At 37.0% G+C, this 24,447-nt stretch overlaps 2 protein-coding genes across 2 annotated transcripts; one reads left to right on the forward strand and one right to left on the reverse strand.

The window, feature by feature from the left end:
- Window positions 1-15,244: 15,244 nt before the first annotated feature.
- LOC131146057 (protein CANDIDATE G-PROTEIN COUPLED RECEPTOR 7-like) lies at window positions 15,245-17,138 on the reverse strand. The gene is made up of 2 exons (XM_058095336.1): window positions 15,480-17,138; window positions 15,245-15,377 (listed from the first exon to the last, which is right to left on the reverse strand). The coding sequence occupies exon 1, from the start codon at window positions 16,937-16,939 to the stop codon at window positions 15,614-15,616; it is 1,326 nt and encodes a 441-aa protein (XP_057951319.1). The 5' UTR covers window positions 16,940-17,138; the 3' UTR covers window positions 15,245-15,377; window positions 15,480-15,613.
- Window positions 17,139-20,371: 3,233 nt separating this feature from the next.
- Window positions 20,372-22,872, forward strand: LOC131146058 (probable leucine-rich repeat receptor-like protein kinase At5g63930). The gene has a single exon (XM_058095337.1). It carries the CDS (start codon window positions 20,700-20,702, stop codon window positions 22,566-22,568), a length of 1,869 nt encoding a protein of 622 aa, XP_057951320.1. The 5' UTR covers window positions 20,372-20,699; the 3' UTR covers window positions 22,569-22,872.
- The last annotated feature ends 1,575 nt before the right edge of the window (window positions 22,873-24,447 follow it).

Raw genomic sequence — 24,447 nt, forward strand, 5'->3', positions numbered from 1 at the left:
TTTCAGAGGAGTAACATGATTCTCCCATCATACTCTCTCATCTAATGAAAGCATATTAAATAGTTTGTTATTAGACGAGAGCGCATGTTGGGAGGACCCTGTTGATCATCCTAGAAGACCTAATTTTTCTCTGGTCAAAGATGGGAAAAATTTATTTTTAATAATTTTTTTTTCTAATATAAAGGGAGTAATCTATTTACCATGCATTGCGTACCTCTTGCCTCTTCTCCTAAAATTTAAGCTTGAGACCTTTGAAATTGAAGTACCAAACTTTAACCACTGAAATGCGTTGTTGTTCCTTACTATGTGTGCCAACATGTTTACCCTCGATTGATTGAATAAGGAGGGCTTCGTTAGGTCGAAAGATGATTAGGACTCAGGTCACAAAGAAAAGGAGCTAAAGATGGCTAAAGTTAAAGATCGGCAACACAAGAAGAATGAACAAAGGAGAGATAGTGCACGTGCAGGACTAGGGTTTACACAAAAAATATAATTTTTTTGCATGAATAATAAATATTTTACGAATATCCCATCAAAACTTAGACTTTTATATTGTAAGTTTCTAGTTTAATTTTTTTTTAAAAGGAGGGCTTCGTTAGGTCGGAAGATGATTAGGACTCAGGTCACAAAGAAAAGGAGCTAAAGATGGCCAAAGTTAAAGACCGGCAACACAAGAAGTATGAACAAATGAGAGATAGTGCACGTAGAAGACCAGGTGGTGGGTTTACACAAAAAATATAATTTTTTTGCATGAATAATAAATATTTTACAAATATCCTATTAAAACTTAGACTTTTATATTGTAAGTTTTTAGTTTAATTTTTTTAAAATAATAAATAAATAAATAGCATAAGCCAACAACCAAGAGAAGGTAGTTGGAAGTATAATGATTTTGAAAATGTTGGCGGTGTATTTACCAATTTGCCCTTGGAGGGAGCATGTGGCTGGGGATGGGCCTTCGTATCCCACAGGGACCACATGGTCTCCATGTTCCTTCTCATACAACTGTATTACCTTTTCTTCTACTCTTCACTCTTTACAATAATTCACTTCAAATTGGTGAAAGAACCAATTCAAGTATTTTCTACAGCCCACACATCTCTCTCTCCCTCTCTCTCTCTCTCCGTACGCTGAATTTGGACCATCTCTAGTCTCCACAACTTGCCATCATATCTTATCAATACATCACAATCTTTAGTTGGATTAATTTGTCCTCTTCCTTTGAGAGCAAGAATAAGAAATTAAAGCCCACAGGGCGTGGTTCAGTTGGCAAGGCGGATCTTGGAAGTGCCTTTTACGAGATTAGGGCTTTCTCCCCTCCCGAATTCGATTCCTACCGCTAAGCTCCTGAATATTTACCTTCCCTGTGGGTTGTGGGGCCAGCTAAATAGGGCGTGAGATTAGTCACGGACCGTAAAACGGATGTGAACACCCTGGACGTACCTAAAAAAAGAATAAGAAATTAAAGCCCTTGGGCATGGTTCAGTTGGCAGGGCGGATTCTAGAAGTGCCTCGCATGAGGTCAGGGCTTTCTCCCCTCTCGGGTTCGATTCCTGCGGCCAAGCTCCTGAATATTTACCCTCCCTATGGGTTGTGGGACCAGCTACACAGGGCGTGGGATTAGTCACGGACCGTAAAAAAGAACGTGGACACCCTGAACGTACCTAAAAAAAAAAATATAAGAAATTAAAAATAAAAAACGAAATGTGGTTCAGGTGGTAGTGCGGGTTGCAGGAGTGCCTCTCATGAGATCAGGTGTTCAAACCCTCCCGGGTTCGTTTCCGCCCCTCAATTCCTAAAATTTACCTCCCTTTGAAGTTGTGGGATCGGCTTCAAGGGGCGCAAGATTAGTCACGTGGACTATAAAACGAACACGTGAAAACCCGGTGCGTAATCAAAAAAAAAAAAAGAATAAGAAATTAAAAATAAAAAACGAAATAACCATTTAAATCAGTTTGTCTTCTTCCTTTAGGGACTGGTTTGGATTTTTAAAAGTAATAATAAAAAAATATAAAGTTTGTTTTTTCATTTATGATTGTATGGAAGATTTTTAAAAAATATATATTTATGTAAAAATAAATAAATATTAATTTCACACATCATTAATGTAAATTTTTGAATTTTGATCATGTTAGAACAATTTTTTATATTTAATAAATTTTCTTTTATTCTATTTTTTTGTGTCAAATGCCATTAAAATATATTAAAAAATTATTTTAATATGAATAGAATTTTACAAATAAAATGTTAACAATGTGTAAATCAAACATGAAAAAAAAAGTTCATATTTTTTCTTTCTTGTCTCTAATATTTTTTTAAAATTCTAAAATGATCCTCAATTTTTTCGTTATGTAGAAAAACTCTTACATTATTCTCGTTACATCTTGTTTAGCATACTTCGGGAATTGCTCCTTGATCACGATCACCTAAAAGAGAAAGGTATTCAATTGTTGACAGCAACAGTCATGTTGAAATAAAAAAATTTGTAAGTGCCCCACGGACATAGCACGGTAAAAAGAAGCTGACAATCAAGTGGGAGCATCAGGGGTTCGATCCCCGGTAGATGCACCCCGATTGATGCCTTTCTTGGCGAGGTACTCTGGGCTGTGTCCTAGGTTTCGAATTGGGTGAACGTCTAATCGGCTAATGAAAATCGCAACCACATTCGGATTAACCCGAGAGGTGCATCAGGGGGAAAGGTCGCCACCCCGTGGGTTTGGTGCTGCACTAGGGGGTCCAAAAAGCTCGTCGATGGCAGGAGTTCCCACGTAAAATAAAAAATAAAAAAATAAAAAAAAAAATTGCAAGTGAAATAAAATAAAAAATGAAATGATAAATATATAAAATTATAAAACCAATTATATTTATACACCAACCAATGTTTGCTTTGCTCCCTCATCATATATGTGCCCCCCTAAAAAAAAGAATATTAAGGTTCCATTGAAATTTCAAAAATATGTGGAAAAAGGAAGGAAAACATGAATGAATCCAATTTTTCATGTTTGGTTACCAAGAAAATATTTGATTTTATATACGATTAACGTTTAATTTTTCTAAATTTTTAGTTATATTAAAATAAGCTTGTATTTTTAGTAGTATCCAATATAGAGAAAAAAATATAATAAAAAATAAATTCCCTTCTCATTTTCCTTTCATTTTTCTACCAAAATCCTTGATTCCAAACGAACCCTAAATTATTCACCGAAAGTAATACCCGAACTTTGTTCCCGTAGATCACCTCTCATCTCACCAAAGAAAACAGGTTCGATTATTCGGGAGGAGTGGGGTAGGAAAAAATAGAATCGAACGGCCTTGAAAGAAACTTGTGCATAGGCATGCTCAGAAAAATAAATAAATAAATAAATATATATTTTTATTTTTATTTTTTATAAAAGAGGACGGTACCTCCTAACTTTATTAGAAAACCCCTCACTTATGGCGTAGGATGTGTTATGTGTCAACTCACCACCACATGCCATGTTTTTATCATTTTATGAAGGAAAATGTTTGAAAATGATTTGTGTACCTGTCTCACTTAGGCAACATATAACATCACACAACCCACAACCCACTGTCCTGTCTTGTTTCATAGGTCTAGGGTTGCAGTTAAGTGCAAAAAAGGTAAATATATACAAGTTCTAATGGTTAATCTCTCAACTCTAAAAGGGTTTTAGTTGGAATCCTCAAGATGGTATTGAGGAAGAACTACAAAAAATATGCAAAATAATCAATTTGTTTGGTTCAATTTAAGTTCATGCTTTTTATGGTTTTGATTTTTATGTTCATGAATCAACGATTAACCAAAGGGTTTAGATCAGTTTCGGTTCATAAAAATGCATCATTCCACTCATAAGGATTTCGACAAAAAACATGATAGCAAGGCTGTCTTTCTTTTTTGTTTTTGGTTGAGTTCGTTCGATTTCTAAAGCTTCAATTCGGATAATCAAATCATGAACATCTCTAGATATTATGATTTGAACATAACAATCATCCATACCAGCAAAATTGTCATTCATAAACAAAAGAAATGGACAACTATGCATAGCCTAATGATGGTGCTCAATGCGAGGCATAGCTAATAGCTATTAGCTCTAACGGTTCATCTCTCGACTCTAAGAAAGATTTAGTTCGAAAGGTCGAAAAAGGAGGAAAGGGATGGGTTGACGATGGTCCCCTCAAGGTGCATGCTGGCCCGTGGCGTGGCATGGGGAACATGCATGCATTAAAAATGTACAAACTGAAAGGGAGAGTTGAGGGCAGAGGACAATTGGAATTGGGAGGGTGCGCCCACAAGACACAAACCCTTCATCCAATTTGTAGGGCACAAAGGGAGGAGGAGGAGCAGGAGGACGATGAGAATGCCCTAATAATTTGCCAATGCCTAGTTGGAAATTTGGCTCCACACCACAAATGTGAAATGGTAGACCATTATAGAAGTTCAAATGAGTTCGAGATGATGTCGGATTGCCATATGCCCTAATGCACCATCAGTTCAACGACTAGAGAAAATCTTGAGATGGAATTCGATTTCTTGTAGGGTCGAATCTTTTATGGATCCGACCCATATAGCAAATGGAGGCTCTTACAAGTTACAGTACAATTGTAAATAGTCCAGTTGGCCACATGAGAGCCTGATATGTAGAGACAAGAGACCCACTTTTGGGTTTCTCCTCCACTCTTTTGCTTTTGGGGCAATTTTATTTCTGGGCCATGTTTTTGGGCTTCATGTGGCACATGGTGCCTTGAAGCCCTAAATGGATTGGGCCTTGATTGGATACGTTCATGGCCCATACCACATTTCTGGGGAAGAGAGAACTAATAACTGACAAGGAGAACCATCAAAGGATGACTTATATAAAGATCCCGGTTGACTTATATAAAATTTTATGATTTTAAATTTAGTATACAAAAATTAATTAATTTTAATTAAATTGTTCATTTTATACACTTTCTAAATTAAAATTAATATTAAATGATCATATGAATTTGAATATAATTAAAAGAAAAATATAAATAAATTTCAAATCATAATAATAAAGCCACTTACAAAATACTTTTAGTATTTTTCAATTATCATATCTAATAAATTTTTTTTCGTAAAATAAATTTTGAAAGTAGAACAATTAAGTAAAATAATTACAATAAATTTTATTTTTATTATAGTAATTATTTTCATATAGATTATTTGTAATTTTATTATATTAATCATATTTTTATAATATTACTTCATTTGAAGATGAAAATGAGCATTTTTCAATTAAAATTTTAATTTGTATTAGTTTTATAAATGTTAACCAAACATGTTGCTGATTTCTAATTTTTTGTTTTTGTTTCTAGTTTTTTTATTTTCATTTTTGTTTTTTATTTCTCTATTTTTTTTTTTATAGTAATACCTAAATAAGTCAAAATCCAAACCTTATTGTAACTTATAGCCCTTGTTAAGTTTATCCCAATTAGACCACCTTCTTCTTCTTTACATATGGCCCTTCTTGGAATCTTGATAATCCTTTTCTTTTCCAACTTCAGTCACCCTCCCATTAGGAATTTGTCTATAGAAGGCCTTGTTTTGATTTTTTGAATCTATTAGCAACGCATGAGAGCCGTTGAGGGGTGATCTCCTCTCAATCAATTTCATCCATGAAAACACTTCACCAAATCTCTCACCACATAAAGAAGAATTCAATCCGCATGAAGATTGGTCTAATGGCCATAAAATCAATTCAAAAAACAACGCTCCTAATCAATACGCAAGTCTGACACCCGATGGAAATCGTCGACGGATTCATCAAATCGTCAACGATTCACCATTCCGTTAACGATACCATCGACGATTTCATACAGTACACAATCCCAAAGCAAACTGTCAACGATTTCATCACAATTCATGATCGTTGTTGTACATTTATTAAAGGTCTGATTCCAATTTTCAAGGAGCCGAACTTATGAAATTCAAAATACCACAACTGTATCATTCATCCCCTATAAATACTACCCATTGTATAGCCTAAGTGTTCACGTTGCCACACCTTGAAATAAAATTATTTTTTTTCCAATTTCTTTGTGTTCCTATTTTTTTCTTAATGGTATTAGAGCCATTGTGAACACTAGGTGAAAAAACAAAAATTTATAATTCCTACATCATTCAATCTTCGTTCTTACCTTCTGCTCCATTTCTTTTTGTATCCTTCTTGCTCTTTTTTCATGGCTACATTATCCCTCAATGTTGGCAACTTCATCACTTTTAAACTCACAAACAATTATCCCTTGTGGCGTGAACAAGCACTGACTCTAGCCGAGAGTCAAGAATTAGTGAGGCATCTCACAAATGAAGAGCCTACACCAACAAAATACCGCATACCAAATCCAAGCATTCCCACAAATGCAGGGGAAACAACACTTAATTAACAAATGCTTTCATAGCATGGCGAAAGTCCGATCGCCCCCTTCGAGGGTGGATCATTGGGACATTGTCTGAGGAGGCTCTCAGACTTGTTGTTGGCCTCGACATAGCTCATGTTGTGTGGGAGGCTCTCAAAAATGCATATGCCCAAGACTCACAAGAACGTGAGTTTACTTTACGCCAACAAGTTACATATCTTCAGAAAGAAGATCACATAACAATCACAAACCACATTCGCACCTTCAAAGGTCTCTATGACAATTTAGCAACAATTGGAAAGCATGTTCCAAACAAAAAAAAAAAGGTATTTTGTCTTCTCACTTGCCTTGTTCCACAATATGAAGTCTTCACAACAACTATGTTAAAGCCTCAAAGACCATCCTACTCTAAGTTGGTCTCTCAACTACAAAATTTTTATCAAAGACGAAATTGGTTTTCTAGCTACACTGATGTTCTACCCACATCTCTTACCCATCAAGTGACATTTTATGGACAACAACAACGACGTCCCCAACCAAGCCCTTCAAGCTATAGTGAATCATCACAAAAATTCACATCAACCGAACGTGGGTTTCAAGCACAACAAAACCGGGGACTCAAGGCAAGCCCAAATAAAATATACCCCTCAGTCAAATACACAGTGAAGTCCTCCACCACCAGGTGAATGTCGCATGACACACTGTTGTTTATGGTGTGACTCTTATACTTTGGAGTTCGTAATCAAAGAAGGAATAAAAAAATTAAGAGGAAAAACAGCAGGGACTCGTCGACGAGTGCCCTATGCTCGTTGACGAGTAGATACCGAGAATTAGAAAATCTCAAGGGAGAAGACTCGTCGACGAGAGGATAGACTAGTCGATGAGTGGGCTTCTTTGACTCGTCGACGAATCCCCTGTTCTCGTCGACAAGTGCGCCTAGGCTATGAGAAAAAATTCAAATTTTGAATATGAACATTGGAGTTGTTAGGTAATTGGAGGGAAACCTCTGAAGAAAATCTATTTATCCCTATCTGAGGGTATTATGAGACATAAGAGAGATTTTTGTGAAGTGTATTATGTATTTTCAAATTTTCTTAGTGAAATTTTTGTGCTGATTGCTTCCGTGGATGTAGGCTTTGCCAAACCACGTAAATCTTGTTGTTATGCTTGTTATTTCATGTAATCTAGTTGAGTTTGATTTGTTTGTTGCATATTTATTCTGTTGTGCATCCTACTTATCTGATCCATTATTTCAACAAATTGGTATCAGAGTGATTGTTCATATGGCTTCAGGATCATCGTCTGCAGGATTTGACTTCGTCAAATTTGATGGAACTGGGAACTTTGGTTTACGGCAAAGGAAAGTAAAGGATATACTTGTGCAACAAGGAACGGCTAAGGCTCTACTTGGCGTTCAACCAATTCGAATGGATGAGGCAACATGGGGAGAATTTGAAGTAAAAACCGTTTCTACAATACGCTTGTGTTTGGGCGATGAAATTTTCTATCATGTGATGGAGGAGGATTCTCCAATGGCTATGTGGCGAAAGTTAGAAAGTCGGTATATGTCTAAATCCTTGTCAAATAATTTTTTTCTTAAGCAAATGTTATATTGGTTTAAGATGGTTAAGGGTTCAAATTTGAACCAACATATCAACACTTTCAATCAAATTGTGAGTGATTTGACATGTGTTGATGTAAAGTTCGAGGAGGAAGACAAAGCATTGATGGTATTAAATTCCCTAACTATGTCTCAAACTTATGAGAATTTGGTTACAACTTTTACATGGGACAAGGATAGCCTAAATTTGGAAGAGGTGACAAGTGCATTGCTTGGTTTTCATCAAAGAAAAATGATTAGCAATGAAATTTCACATGGTGAAGGACTTGTTGTGAAAAGTAATCAAAAACATGGGGGACGTAAGTCCCAAAGCAAATCTTAGTTGCTGTCCGAGAAGAAGAAGTGAAATGTTTTAAGTGCGTAGGACCGCAATGTCTGGAGTGGAAGAAAGGGAATTTTGAAAATCAGCAAGGTCCATCAAAATCGGCAAATGTAGTGGAAAAAGATTCAGAGTGCAATGATGGGGGGGATATGCTATGTATTTCATCAGGTTCGGAGTGCCTTGTGGATGATTCTTGGATCCTAGATACCAGATGCTCTTATCACATGACAGCAAATAGAAAATGGTCTGACACCTAAAGGTCAGTCAATACTGGTTGTGTTTTGATGGGAAATAATGTTTTATGCAAAATACTTGGTATTGGAAATGTCAAAATCAAAATTTATGGTGTTGTAAGAACCATATGTGATGTAAGACATGTTGAGGGTCTAGGAAAGAATGTTATTTCATTGGATACTTTAGATTGTAATGGATTTTGTTACAAGTCTGAAAGTGGAGAAATGAAAGTGTGTGAAGGCGACTCAATTATGATGAAAGAAGAAAAGATAGCGGGAAATATCTAAGTACCGCAGGGTGTTACCATTATAGGTGGAGTTACAACTCTTGAATTTGAATCAGATACTTTGTGGCATATGTAGTTGAAACATATGGATGACTACATCTATTCAAATGTTTGGGGACCGATGATGATAGCATCAAAGGATATACATATGTTTTTCGTGAATGTATCACGAAAGGTCTTGGTTTATCTCATGTGGCACAAGTTTGATGTTGAGGTGTTGTGGTTGAAGTGGAGTACCAGACCAGGAGAGAAATCCTCGTGTCAACCATTGGGACTGAATACGCTGGTTTTCGTTCAAGGAGTTTTGTGAGCAGGGCAAATCATATGCAGGGCTTACAGGGTTCTTCTTGGTGAAGTCAATGAGTATGTCGCATTTCTCATATGACTGATCACCAAAGGTATCGCTAGATGGGAAAGTTGCAAGTGAATTGTGGGCAGGTTTTGCGGTAGACTACTCGGTTATGAGTGAATATCCACTAATGCACTATTCTAGTGATGGAGGATTTAGGCTTGGTGTTATGTCCGAATAGTACATCCTTTTGAGTTATAAAAAAAGTGGGTGCAAGCTGAGTGATCATGTGACAAACAAAGGGGTGATCAAGGACATGACTTTTGGTGATAAAGCCATAGGGTAGCATACTCAAGTAAAGGAAGAGAAACAAATGTCAGAAAACTAAATCATGTTATTCAAGTGGAGTTAGGGACTCAAGGCAGAAATGCGGGGAGTTCCATCTCGGGTCAATAGTATCACGGTATAAATGGGCATGTGATGCGGGTGGAGTAACAAGCTCAGGGCAAAGTTGACATTGGTCATATTGCAAGGAGTTTTAGCTTGGGAGACCAGTAGGATCACGGTTGGTCCATGTGCACTATCAGACCACCATTCAGGTATAAATTGGTGAGGCTTCCAGTTGGGAAGAGGGTGATAATGATGTATGAAGTGATGTATCTTTTTGTGAATAACATGTTATTGGCTAAAAATGCTTTAACTAAGGTTAATCAGTTGGAAACTCCGTTGAAAGTTTTTGACATGTATGTGTTGGGTACGACCAAAATGAGTCTTGTTTTGTTGATTCACATGGACAAAGCTGCAGAGAGATCGGTGTTATCTCAAGGTGGCTTTATGGACGGAACCGCGGGGAGACTTTGTTTGTCGTCTCAAGGAGGTTATGTGAAAAATCGTTGTGAAATGTCTACCGTTTGGTACCCAAGGATGGGCTGTGATGTTTGAGATATGTCAAAAGGTCATTTATGATTGTGTAATGGAGTGTTTCAACAGGCAACAGCGTGAACTGTTAGTTGTTAGTTTTGTTGAAGACTATGTAAAGGGTTTTGGTGATATAAGACTTGCAGTAGTTTTTGTGATTACGGTTGTGGGAAGATCTTATTAGAAGCCTAGGGCGAAATTTTCGAGTGTTGAATCTACAACTGAATCAGGGTTTATGGTAGAAGTTGAATCTGCCATTAGCAAGTTCAAGCGGTATTGCTTGGACTTGGTGCATGTCTCCAAATGCTAGAAGGGAGGCGGCCCCAACCGAGCGTTTCGAGTTCAAGGTGGAGCAGTCAGTTATGTTTTTCGGGTTCTCCTAAAGGGCATAAAATTTTCTAATATTGATTTTTCGTGTTAAGGAAAGGGAAATAGAACAAGCAATGATGACAAGGAAACGCAAGGGTGATCTTTATGTCCTACCAACTTCACCGCAGTTATATTTTTCTCATCAATTCAAATCCAGCATTGCAGAAGTTTGGGACCAACGCCTTGGTCTTCCTCAGTCTTTAGCTTTACAAAGACTAAAAAATAAAGGATTAATTGATGTTGTAAGGACAACAAAACCACAACATCTTTGTGATAGTTGTTAAGTAGGAAAACTTAGTCGGTTACCTTTTTCTTGTTCAGAACATTCAAGTACTAGTTCTTTTGAAAAAATTCATTGTGATTTGTGGAACCCACTCCTACTCTTTCTATTGAAAAATTCAGATATTATACTTCTTTAGTTGATGATTTCTCTAAATATACATGGATTATTCCTTTACGTCAGAAATCTGATTTTTTTCAGTGCATATATAGCTTTTGAAAATTATGTAACTAGACAATTTAACAAGCAAATTAAAAATTTCCATTCAAATGGAGGTGGTGAGTTCATAAATTCCAAATTATCTACTCACTTTCGTTCCACAGGTATTGTGCATCAAGTATTAGCACCATATACTTTTGAGCAAACAGGCATGGTTGAAAGACGACATAGGTTTATAAGAGAATTAGGTATGACCATGCTATTTCATTGTGGTGCACCTTTATATTTACGGGTAGAGGCTTTCACTACAGTTGTTTATCTAATGAATCGACTGCCCTCATCAGCCCTCCATTTTGAAACTTCATATTATGCATTACATGGAACACATCTAGTTTACTCCTCACTTTGAACCTTTGGGTCTAAATGTTTTCCCTATACTTGGGACACGTGACGTCACGAGTTTGATCCCAAAACACTTCTCTGCATTTTTGTTGGTTACAACGACCAACACAAGGCTTATAAATGTTTTCATTCATCAAGTAGGAAAATTTTTGTCTCCCGACATGTTGTCTTTGATAAGCTGGTTTTTTCCCTATAAGCCTACACACACCACCTGCTTAACAACAGCAACACCACACGTAATTAATATCTTTGACACCTGGCTACCTACCACTCACTCGCTTAAATACGTTGCCTCAGACCCATCCACATCTCCACAAATAAGTACCTTACAGCCATTCCAAAATGTAGCAACATCCATCTCCCAAAATTCCACATCAACCGACTCTCTATCCTTACCTTTTCACAACACAGTGTCACCTACCACCACTTACACCTTAGCACAGGCTTCTCCTGCATTACCTCACAACATGGCTTCACCAAACACATCACCTCCCCACGACTCACTGCCACCTGATAACTCAACAATATCTCACACCATAGACCTACAACCCGTACTCGAATCAGTGACGTCATCTCACCAACACCCTATCTCTTCAAGACAAACACACTCTATGGTCATTCGGTCTAAACTTGGTATAGTCAAACCCAATCCAAAGTATGTCTTGACCACACTCACATCGACCACCATTCCCCGTGAACCTCACAACATAAAGGCGGCTTTAGCATACCCTGGTTGGACAACAGCCATGAATGAAGAACCCACTACCCTCCATCAAAACAAAACCTGGACACTTGTTCCTTGCACACCTCACATGCATATCATTGGTTCCAAATTGGTGTATAATTAAAACTCAAACCTAATGGCACCTTAGATCAACTTAAAGCATGCCTAGTTGCCAAAGGGTACCATCAAATTGATGGCGTTGACTACACTAAAACTTTTTCCCCTATCATCAAACTTGACACAATACGCTTGATTATAACAATAGCTCTCACTCGACAGTGGAATATTCGTCAACTAGATGTCAAAAATGCCTTCTTGCATGGTCTAATTTCTGATAACCTATATATGCAGTAGCCACCAGGAATGGCTAATCCACAACAATTAACATATGTATGTAAACTACAACGCGCACTCTATGGCTTAAAACAAGCACCCCGTGCTTGGTTTGATTGATTTAGTGCTTTTCTTCTTAAATATGGTTTCTTCTGTAGCTTGGTCAACCCTTCCCTATTTGTTCTTCACTCTGATTTTGGCTCCCTCATTTTACTTCTTTATGTGGACAATATATTACTCACTAGATCTACTCCAACACTTGTTACATGTTTCACTCAACTTCTAAGTAGTGCGTTCGTGATGAAAGACTTAGGGCCTATTCATCACTTCCTTGGCATAGAAATCACTCCAACATCCAATGGGGCTTCATTTATCCCAATCACACTACGCTTTCACTATTCTTGAATGCTCCAACATGATTGATTGTAAACCCATGAGTACACCACTTGAAGCTAAAACTAAACTTACTTCCAGTGACACTCCAATAGACGATACTAGTTACTATCAGGGACTTCTTGGTGCTTTACAATATCTCACACTCACTCGTCCTGAACTTTCCTTTAGTGTTAATTACATCTCACAATTCATGCTTGCTCTCACGATGACACACTTACAAATGGTTCGCCGTATCCTACAGTATGTCAAAGGATCAATTGGAATAGGGTTACATTTTTCTTCACACACTCCACTTGATCTAGTTGCTTTTTCAGATGTAGATTGGGCAAGATGTCCTACAACGATACGATCAACCACAGGCTACTGTACATTCCTTGGTGGGAACCTTATCTCGTGGTGTGCAAAGAAACAACACACCATTTCCCGTTCAAGTAAGCAGGCTGAGTACCGTGCCATGGCCAACACAGCAGCTGAACTCATTTGGATCACCTTTATCCTCGAAGACCTTTGAATTACATTACCGTCATCGTCCATACTCTACTGTGACAACCTCAGTGCACTTCACATGACCGTTAATCCAATTTTCCATGCTCGCAGCAAACATATTGAGCTGGATTATCATTCGTGCGCAAACGTGTTGTACATGGTTTGCTCACCACTCAACAGGTCGCCGATCTCTTTACAAAGCCTATGTCTAAGTCAGCTCTTCATTATTTTCGTAGCAAGCATTAGCAATGCACGAGAACCGTTGAGGGGCGATCTCCCCTCAATCAATTCTATCCAAGAAGATGATCTCCCCTCAATCAATTTCATCCATGAAGACACTTCAGCAAATCCCTTACCAAATAAAAAAGAATTCAATCTGCATGTAGATTAATCCAACGACCATATAATCAATTCAAAAAAGGACGCTCCTAATCAATATGCAGATCTAACACCCGACGGAAACCATCGACAGATTCATCAAACCGTCGACGGTTTCACCATTCTGTCAATAGTAACATCGACGGTTTCAGACAATACGCAATCCCAAAGCATACTGTTGACAGTTTTATCATAGTTCGTGACCATTGTTTCACACTTATTGAAGATTTGATTTCAACATTCAAGGAGCCAAACTTATGAAATTCAAAATACCACAACTATATCATTCATTCCCTATAAATACTACCCATTTTATAGCCTAAGTGTTCACATTACCACACCTTGAAAGAAAATTATTTTTTCCATATTATTTGTGTTTCTATTTTTTCTTTAGAATTGCCACTCTTACGTTTTGTTTCTCAACTCTTCTTATAAAGTCAAGAAACAATGGTTTGACCATAAGAATATAGAACTAAAGATGGTTCTATTTACTTTATAAGAGTAGGACCTCACTGGAAAGATGTAACTTATCATTTGATTACAAACAATTAACATGCACAATGCATTTATGTGGAATCATATCCAGAGTTGTTCTAACAATCCTTTTCTATTCTAGCTTCAAGTCATCCTCCCATTAGGAATTTGTCTATAGAAGGCCTTGTTCTGATTTTTTGCATCACCTCTCACATTTTGTTAATTGGCTCTCTTACAAAGTCGATAAACAATGGTTTGACAAGAAGAATATGGAACTACAGATGTTCTATTTGCATTATAAGATTAGGACCTCATTGAGAAGAACTTATCATTTGATTACAAACAACTAACATGCACAATGCATTTATGTGAAATCATATCCAAAGTTCTGCTAACTAGGCAACTACAATTGGCCTAGCCAAAAAAAATGAAAAAATAAAACAAGGCAACTAAAATAATATAACTAAACTTTCAACTGTTACATCATTTTCAAATTGGGGTATTAATCATAAACTAGAGTAGTAAAGAAACATGTTGGCTTCATTTATTATCATTTTGAAAAGTTTTAACAATTCTGTTTCATTCAAATTCTTGAACATACTGAATTTTGTCCAAATCTACTGTTTCAGTTCCAAAGTTTTACTCAAATGCTTTTTACCTTTATGAAGCCAGATTCAGTAAACTACAAACAAAAACACCACATTGATTCAACCTTGGATAAAAAAGATACATCTTGATTATATTTCATCTCTTCAACGAGTTTAGTGCTGATCACAATTGCCCTATAGTTCCAATGGAGAAAAGAACCCGTGATTCAATTTTTGGATTTCCAAACAAACAATTTCAACAAAATCTTTCAATTTCTTATTTTATTATGTTCAAATTTATGCACTCCTCTATCCAAACAACACATTGAATGTGCAGAAATGGCTCTAAGAGAATCTTTGTTATTCCTATTAACTACTCTAGGAAGAATGTTTTTACACGCAAAAATTCAATCTACTTCATACATATTTAGGGCTGAATCTAAAAACCATCACACAAGTAAAAATTCAATCAACTTTATGCATATTTAAGGCAGATTTTAAGCCATGTCGATGATCTGGAGCTGTGTTTGGTGCATCACAGCACAAGGGAAACACAAAACCAGCAATTAAGCCATGAATAGAAAGATCACAAGTCTAAAACACAAACATGACATAAAAGTAGTCCAAGGACTACCTAGTGAACATAAAGCTTTCACATACAAGTAGGGCATTTGTGTGATACGGTTATTTCGGCATATGGTTCAACTACAAAGATCCAATCCAATGGGAACTGTGGAAGAACTACAAAAAATATACAAAATTAATACCTAGGCATCCAAACAAATATATAACATACCATCTATGTGCTTGCGTGCATAACAAAATAAGTGCATAATCATTTACCTCAGAGACTCGGAACAAAAGGCTACAGCTTGTACAAGTACTTCCATTTGATAATAGATAGATTAACTTCCACCTTCAATATGCAATCCTGCCGATCCACCGTCTCTTCCCCTTAAAGACTGTCCCAAACTAAATCATAATTCAAATTCATCTTCAACCTTCAAAGTTTCTGCAGCAGCTTCCTCCTCTTCATCATCGATTGCAAAGTAAGGATTGTGCACTTTAGGCCTAAAATTGTACCCGGTGAATACATAGAAAGCAAGAGTAGCCAATTCAGCCGCAACCACACTCACCCATTGATACCGATACGACGTAATAATCTCCAAAGCATAAACCGCGACACGCGTGAAGTAAATGTAACATATCACAACAATGTAGTACTGCCGAAAAAGGGTTAACTTGTTCAAATTCACTGCTGCCTTCCCATCCATTCTCGCTGCTTCCCGCAAATTCTTAATGGACCAAACAATGGGAAATAACACAGCACAACAACATACAACATCCACAACCAAGAACAGCTGCTTCCAAGAATCCGAACCCTGCCCATATGGACCCGTTTCATCAATCACCACTTGAGCTACATTTGCGACCACTTGGAGAGGAATGACAATCATCAAAACCTTCTTCTCCTTGTCTTGCAAAAAAGGTTTCAAGAAGGACCAACCAGTCCCAATCAAAACAATCAATGTGAACAACGTAATACCCTTCAAGAAGCTAAACATATAGAACAGGACATCCCAACCATGAGCACTACCAGTTCTCTTAATGTACTTCTTATCCTCTGCCTCGCATAGAAGATTCAAAGCCTTCAACACAACCACCGCAAGCATGAAGAAGTGTATACGGAACACACTCAATGTCAATCTGTTCTTATAAAGCAGATAAACCCAAATGCCCCCAATCGAGAAATACACCAAGAAGAACAAGAAATAAACTTTCGGGAGAACAGCTTTACCGGCGGATAAATAATCACGGGGACCAGAGCTGCCTTCGAGATTGTACATTGAAGACCGAACATCCATCGAGAGCCGAAGATTGGGGATGCAATTCGCGAACAATAGAGTGAACAGATTGGCATCGGAAACCCTAGTTTCGGCGTCGACGCTTCTGGAGTCTCCGAGGTTGTCGAAGATGTAGACGCGCTTGACGAGTTTGGAGTCGATAACGCAGGAGACGTCGCCGTCCTGGATCTGCTGGAGGACGTGGTACCAGGCGTCGCGCGTGCAGAGGAGGAACCCGAGCCGGGAGAGGTCGGGTTTGGAGTTGGGGTTCGGGTCGGAGACAGAGAGGGAGATGTCGGAGACGTTGAGCTCGAGGCGGCCGGAGTGGGTGAACCCGAACTCGTCGAAGGGGATGGTGGAGCGGGCGTCGGATCGGATCTCCGAGAAGCGGATCTCGGCGACGGTGGTGGTGAGGAAGTGAGATGAGAAAACAAGCAGAGTGAGGAAGACGAAGGCCATTGTTCACAGACCTCTCTCTCTCTCTCTCTCTCTCTCTCTGGATTTGAACTGTGAATTTTCAGACTACAGAGTCCACCGACAGGCGACAAGGGCTGGTTATGGCTGTAGGATTTTAGTTTTTACTTGAAAAGAAATCGGCTGGATCGCCGTGATAATTTACATAATGCTTACGTGTGCCAAGTCGGCACAAGGAATTGGCGAATGCATTGGTGCGACCAGTACACGTCATAAGGGTCAATAGACATGAAATAATTTTCTCATTGAGCTATGAAAGAACAAAAAAAAATGAAGTTAAAAGACTCACTATTCTAACTGATTTTATGGATGGAAAGTATTTTACAAGAAGACTACATTAATTTTTATCAAAGAAATCATCGGTTCTAATCAAAGATTTTTTGATTTTGATTGAAAAAAGAAAAAAAAGAGAAAAGAATGATGAAATTTATTTTTCATTATAATTTTTTTTTATACCAAATATTAAAATTTGTTTGAATCAATGATTTTACTTGAAAAAAGAAATTAATGGAAACTAAAGAGATAATTCATTTTCTCTTTATATTATGTATTAAATATTGTCAAAAATAAAAGTTTATTTTAATATGATTAAAAGTTAAGAAAAATTAAACATTAATGATGTGTAAAATCGAAATTTCGTTTATGAATTTAGTATATTTTGTATTTTTTCTTCCTTTTTTTCTCGATAACCAAATATAAAAATGTGATTTCTTTGATATTTTCCTTTCCTTTCCTCAATACGGAGCCTTAATAAAAATGAACATTTATTTTTAATGCAGATAAAAATTAAGAAAAAATAAATGTAAATGGTATATAAAATCATATTTTTATTCATTGATTTAGTATATTTTTTGTTTTCTTTCTTACTCTCCCTGATAACCAAACATCATATTTTCTTTTCCTTTTTCTAAGATTTTCCACATTCCAAACAGGACCTAAATAGAGTGTGGACTCACACATGACACTTTTTAATGGCCTAATTAAGTTTCAAGCAATATTGATATGTGACGAGCCCACATATTATGTTATGAATAACACGAATTTGAATAAGAGGAATGCAATTGTATATCAATTAATATTGTTTATTGAATTTAATTAATTATTCAACTATTTTATAATTAAATTAAACTAATTTAAAATTATGAGATATATCAATAAAGATGCAAATTTGGTTAATTTTTTTATTTTTATATTAATATAATTCAAAACTACTAGACTATTTGTGAATTTGCTTTGCAATTTTTGTAGTGCGATTAATTGAGGATTATCCCTAATCCCAATTTATATCCAGTCATCCATTTATCATTTTTAATTCATATAATTTAATATATGCATTAAATTTTGTATGTTGGTAGAAGCGCAAGCCAATAACAATTGTGAATATAAGTAAGTTCTAGGTTATCAATTTGAAAGGTGAATTAAAATAAAAATTTCAAACTTATGCTTCTATATACAACAATTTTGTCCGAATATATTTTGTTTTATTTGTTTATGTTTATTATTAAATTCATATATAATAGGTTGAATTTCGAATGGACTCGAAGCTTAGTATGAGCACATTGCTGTGTACGAATTAAAATCAAAATAGAAATCGAAATAAAATGACATTCTTCTATTTGTGTTAATTTTTTTTATTTTTATTTTTTTGAATATTCAGCAAAATAGAACATTTAATAAAATCAGCAAAAGAACTCATCTAAATTTTTATTAAATATAGAAAAGATAACCATCATCGGCCATAATCATAATAAAGTAGCAAGTACTAATATTGAAAAAGGGATGAAAAAAAAAATTAAGATGAACATGGAATATATTTTTATGATCCAATCGTAATTAAAAAAAATTGAAGCATTATAAAATAACAAACACTCGCTCGTCAAGTAGGACATAATAGATGAGATCCAAATTAAATTTAATTTACTTACTATTTTGTTCAATCTATACATCTCCTTAAAAACTAATCTTAAAAAATAAAAAATAAATAAAAATAAGTGAAATTTTTTATATTTTTTGAAATATTAAAAATTAAAAAATAGTATTTTTCACAACTAAACCAAGCTCAACCCTTGCCATGTTATCCTGTGAAATGCATCTTATGCTATGCCGTATTTTTTGGGGGAGAGGATAGGGATTGGGGTTGGGGAATAAAGCATACAGCCATAGCTGGCCTTGCCCACTTGCAACACCATCATTTTCCTCTTTTTTAATTGGTAATTTATTCATTAATTTCCTGGAATCTTCACAATTTGGCCACCACCATCATCTTAACCTTTTATTTATTTGTTTGGACACTGGTAACTTTTCCTTGAGTCAAAGTTGCGTTCTCTTTCAATATTATAATATCAAGACTTGCATTGAACCAAACTAGACATCCTTTGATCCTGCAATATTCTTCTCTCCACATGTGCTGCAATTCCCAGGCTAAAAGAAAAAACAAACACTGCAGACAGCAACAGCAACCCTCACATTGCAATCCTAACATTAACAATGGATGCCCATGACTTCCTCACCCCTGGAACCATTTTCCGTGCACTCCCTTACTGTGTGCTCTCTTTGACAATCCTCTCTGTCTCAGCTTCATCAGCCTCTTTGCCTCCATCTGCAACTCACCTTTTCCAATTCTCAGAGAGTCTCCCAAAATTTTCCCAGCTTCTCCTGCCATGGAACCAGTCCTACCCACATTCTTCCTTTTGCGAATGGCCTGGAGTTTCGTGCTACAAGTCTGGCGACAGGTTTCAGGTTAAGTCCTTGAACCTCTCAGGATTTGGGCTGTCAGGCATATTAAACAACTCCATTTCCTCTATCTGTCTCCATGAACATTTGCTCTCCCTTGATCTCAGCGGCAACCAGTTCACTGGTGGCATCCCTGAACTGCTTGGGAAATGCGGACAGCTCAGAACCATCCTTCTCAACAACAATGGCTTTGAAGGATCAATCCCGCCAGAGCTTTTCCGATCAAAACTTCTTTCAAGGTTTGACTTGGGTTATAATTCTCTTTCTGGAATTATTCTTCCTGCGGTAAGCCTCTGCACCAGACTTGTGTACCTTGGACTGCATAACAATTTCTTGAGTGGAGAGGTTCCAAGATAGTTGTTTTCCCTGCCAAACCTGAGGTTACTTTATTTGAACACTAACAATTTCACTGGGCCTATACCAAGTTTCCCCCCTTCATGTGCACTTGTTGATCTCTGGATTCATGAGAATGAATTTTCTGGTTCTTTACCACTTACGCTGCATAATTGCCGAAACCTTACTACCTTTTATGCATCTAATAACCATTTTGGAGGAACTATTCCAGCAGTAGCCTTCGAAGGGCTTTTGCTGCTTGAAGTTCTCCATCTTGATGAAAACAAGCTTGAAGGGGAGATCCCCAAGACATTTTGGCATCTGGAGAAATTAGAAGAGCTTGATCTATCGGGAAACCAGCTCAGTGGAAGTATATCTGAACATATTGCTCAATGCCGCAGGCTATTAGTCATCGGCCTCTCGGACAATAGAATAAGTGGTCGTATTCCAGTGTCTATTGGAAGTCTCGAATCTAAGCAGCCTGTTTCTCGCCGATAACAACCTTCAGGGCTCGTTGCCTCCTGAGATTGGAAACTGCAGTTCTCTCATTGAACTCGAGCTTCAGAATAACTTTATTATTGGAAAAATACCACCTGAAATCGGCAAACTTGTCAATCTTGAGGATTTTCTTCTGTTCAACAATCGCATAGAAGGTGACATTCCCCAACAGATAGGGAAAATGTACAACCTTGTGCAATTGGATTTATATAACAATAGCTTGACTGGTAAGATTCCATCTGGAATTACCCATTTGAAAAAACTTACTTTTCTGTCATTAGCACGCAATAATCTCACAGGGGAGGTGCCATCTGATCTTGGGAAGAACAACTCTCCTGGTCTTGTTAAGCTCGATTTGACTGCAAACCGCCTTTATGGAAGAATTCCTTTGGGTATATGTGATGGAAATAGACTTTCTGTTTTAACCATTGGGAGTAACCTGTTTAATGGGAATTTTCCAACTGAAATAGCGAAATGCTCATCTCTTAGGAGAGTTCTTCTCAGCAACAATCTTCTGCAAGGAAGTATACCAGACAATCTGTATCAAGGAGCAGGAATATCTTATTTTGAAGTTCGAGCAAACTCGCTCACAGGGAGGATACCTCCAGCATTAGGCTTTTGGAGCAATCTCTCCATGCTTGATTTATCAGAAAATAGGTTATCTGGCCCATTACCCTCTGAACTTGGAAAGCTGAAGAACCTTCAAATCTTAAGAGTTACTTCTAACAGACTCACAGGCAACATCCCCCCTGAGCTGGGTCATCTTAGTAAACTGATCAAACTGGACCTCAGCAAGAATTTTCTCTCAGGAAGCATTCCTTCAGATATCACAATGCTTGAAGAATTGCAAAGCCTCCTGCTTGAAGAGAACAAGCTCACTGGGGCTATTCCTGATTCTTTCTCTTCCTCCCAGAGTCTCTTTGAATTGAAGCTTGGGAACAACATGCTGGAGCGTGACATCCCTTGCAGTTTGAGCAAACCTCAAAATTTTAATTTGGTTCTTAACCTGAGCAATAATAGGCTTATTGGTAAAATCCCAGGATGCATTGGTAAACTAGACAAGTTACAGACTCTTGATCTTTCAAACAACAATCTTTCCGGTGAAATACCGCCAGAGCTAAACAATATGATCTCCCTTTCCTTTGTGAACATATCGTTCAATCACCTTTCAGGCAAACTACCGGCAAAGTGGTTGAAATTGGTGGCCTCAAATCCAGGATATTCTCTGGGAAATCCAGAACTCTGCTTGCCTGGGAATGAAGCTGGTAATTGTGGGGAAGCAAGGAAATCCAATGCAAGAGGCATGAAGCTGTCTGGTATTGCAATGGGTGCAGTGTTTTCTGTAGTAACTCTTTGTTCTGTGCTTCGCCTCTTTCTGGTTCAAGGCCTCAGAGAATCCCGTGATCAATCTCTTCTTCGTGACTTTTCATCAAAAATCGAAGATTTACCTGATGATTTAAGCTTTGAAGATATAATGCGTGCTACCAAAGGCAGAAGCCAAAATTGCATTATTGGGAGGGGCAAGCATGGGACTGTTTACCGGACAGAGTCTGGGCACTCCAGAAGGCAATGGGCAGTCAAGAAGGTGAACTTGTCCGAATCAAACTTCAGCCTCAAGATGAAGACTCTTAGTTTGGTTAGGCACCGAAACATACTGAGAATGGCAGGATATTGCATCAAAGATGGATTTGGTTTTATTGTGATGGAGTACATGCCAGCAGGAACCCTTTTTGATGTTCTACACCATCACGAATCTCATTTGATTTTGAACTGGGATTCTCGCTATCGCATTGCTTTTGGTATTGCTCAAGCCCTTTCTTACCTTCACCATGATTGTGTGCCACGAGTAATTCACAGAGACATCAAATCTGAAAACATTCTGATGGATTCTGAACTGGAACCAAAGATTGGAGACTTTGGGTTGGCAAAATTGGGTTGTGATTTTGATGCAAGCTCAACAAGGTCTTCAATTGTGGGAACACTTGGTTATATTGCACCAGGTCAGTTAAAATTGTTTGCATTCACTTCTGAATCTAGTTTATCTGCATAAGTTCATATTAGCAACTTCATTTTTTTGATTATTTCCTTTGTCTGTGCTTTCATTCCTCTTTCAGAGAATGGACACTCCATTCGGTTGACAGAGAAATATGATGTGTACAGCTATGGAGTTATTTTCCTAGAGCTTCTCTGCAGAAAGTTACCAGTAGACCCCTGCTTTGATGAAGGACTGGATATTGTATTCTGGACGAGGATGAACTTGCAGGAAAATAATGAATGCATTTCCTTTCTTGATGAGGAGATCAATTTTTGGAAGACTGAGAAACAGAGAAAGGCACTGGAACTGCTAGAGTTGGCACTGCAATGCACAGAAATGGTGCCTGATGTCAGACCCTCCATGAGAGATGTTGTAGGAATCCTTACCAAATTGAATCAAAAATGAAAGAAATGTAAATACAGATTCGCATAGAGAATGTAAATACATAATAGCATAGATTAAACATGATCTTTACAGATTTTATGTAGTTTTCAATGCATAGTGGTGTTGCATAACAGCCGGTAAGCCCATCTCCTTCGCAGTCAGATGAATTTTGGACTTGAGAATTGAGACAGCTGAACTTCCCAAAAGAAAGAATTTTGCTATCAAGAGAAGGCCGTGTGCGGGCTACACAGAGATGACTGCTCTGGTTTGGTTTCTCCAGTCGAGAAATCTTCTCACTATACACTCACAAGCATCCTAAGAACCTTCAAGCTGAATTTTTTTATTGACCTTGAAGACTAAATTTTCTTTAAAGCAGAAACAAAAATTCCGTCACCATGGATAAAATTCGAGCAGCCGCGACGCATGTGAAGTACATGTGGCATATAACAACAATTAGAACTGCCGGACAAGGGTCAATTTCATCAAATTCACAGCTGCCTTCCCATCGACTCTCGCCGTCTCCCGCGAATTATTAGTGGACCAAACGATAGGGAACAACATACCCAATTTCAATCCGTTCTTACATAGCAGATAAATCAGAATCCTCCAATCGAGAAATGTAGCAAGAAAAACAAGAAATGAACTTTGGGTTGAACAGCTTTACCGGCGGATCAAAAATCACAGCGGCAAGTTTTGTCCTTAAAACTGCACATTGATGCCGGGACAGTCATAGAGAATCGAAGAATGGGGACGCAATTCTCAAGCAGTATAGGGAATGGATTAGCATCAGAAACCCTAATCTGAGACGTTGAAAGTGGAGACGCGCTTGCGTCAAGCGCTGGAAGACGAAACATGGAAACCGCTAATCCTCCCAAGTGCTTGATTTTTGTAGTGATTAAAACAATTGAACCGAATTATAATATAAAAATTATGGGTAAAAGTACTTCTAAAATAATTATTAAAATATTTTTTATTTATAACATTTCCGTTGTACTAAATAAATAAATAAATAATGGAGCAACTTTATACCATATGGTAGATGCAGGTGTGCTTCGACTTGAACAATGATTAGGTCTCATGGCAAAATTGTCATGCATAATTATTGAGATAGATACAATTAGTGTTGTCCAAAAATATTTGAAAATTGATTTGATTCAAAAATTTGATCCGAATTGAATAGAAATTTTAGTTATTGATTTGTTCGGTTCGGTTTTGGTTTATGCTTTTTACCGTTTTTCATTTTTGGTTCAATTTTGATTTTTATCCTCATGAACCACGATTATCCAAATCGAACCAATATATATATATATATATATATATATATTTATAATATATATTATTTATATTATACATTACTATACAATAATTTATATAATATATCTTAAAGTTACAAAATAGTATGTCCTAAACATTTTTTTGGTAATTAATTTATATAAATAAATTGTAAATGCACACACTGAATGAAAATTCAAGTAAATTATCTAATTTTACTTTTAAAAGTTAAAATAAA

Source organism: Malania oleifera, chromosome 13 (assembly GCF_029873635.1).
Source record: "Malania oleifera isolate guangnan ecotype guangnan chromosome 13, ASM2987363v1, whole genome shotgun sequence".
Classification (NCBI taxonomy): Eukaryota; Viridiplantae; Streptophyta; class Magnoliopsida; order Santalales; family Ximeniaceae; genus Malania; species Malania oleifera.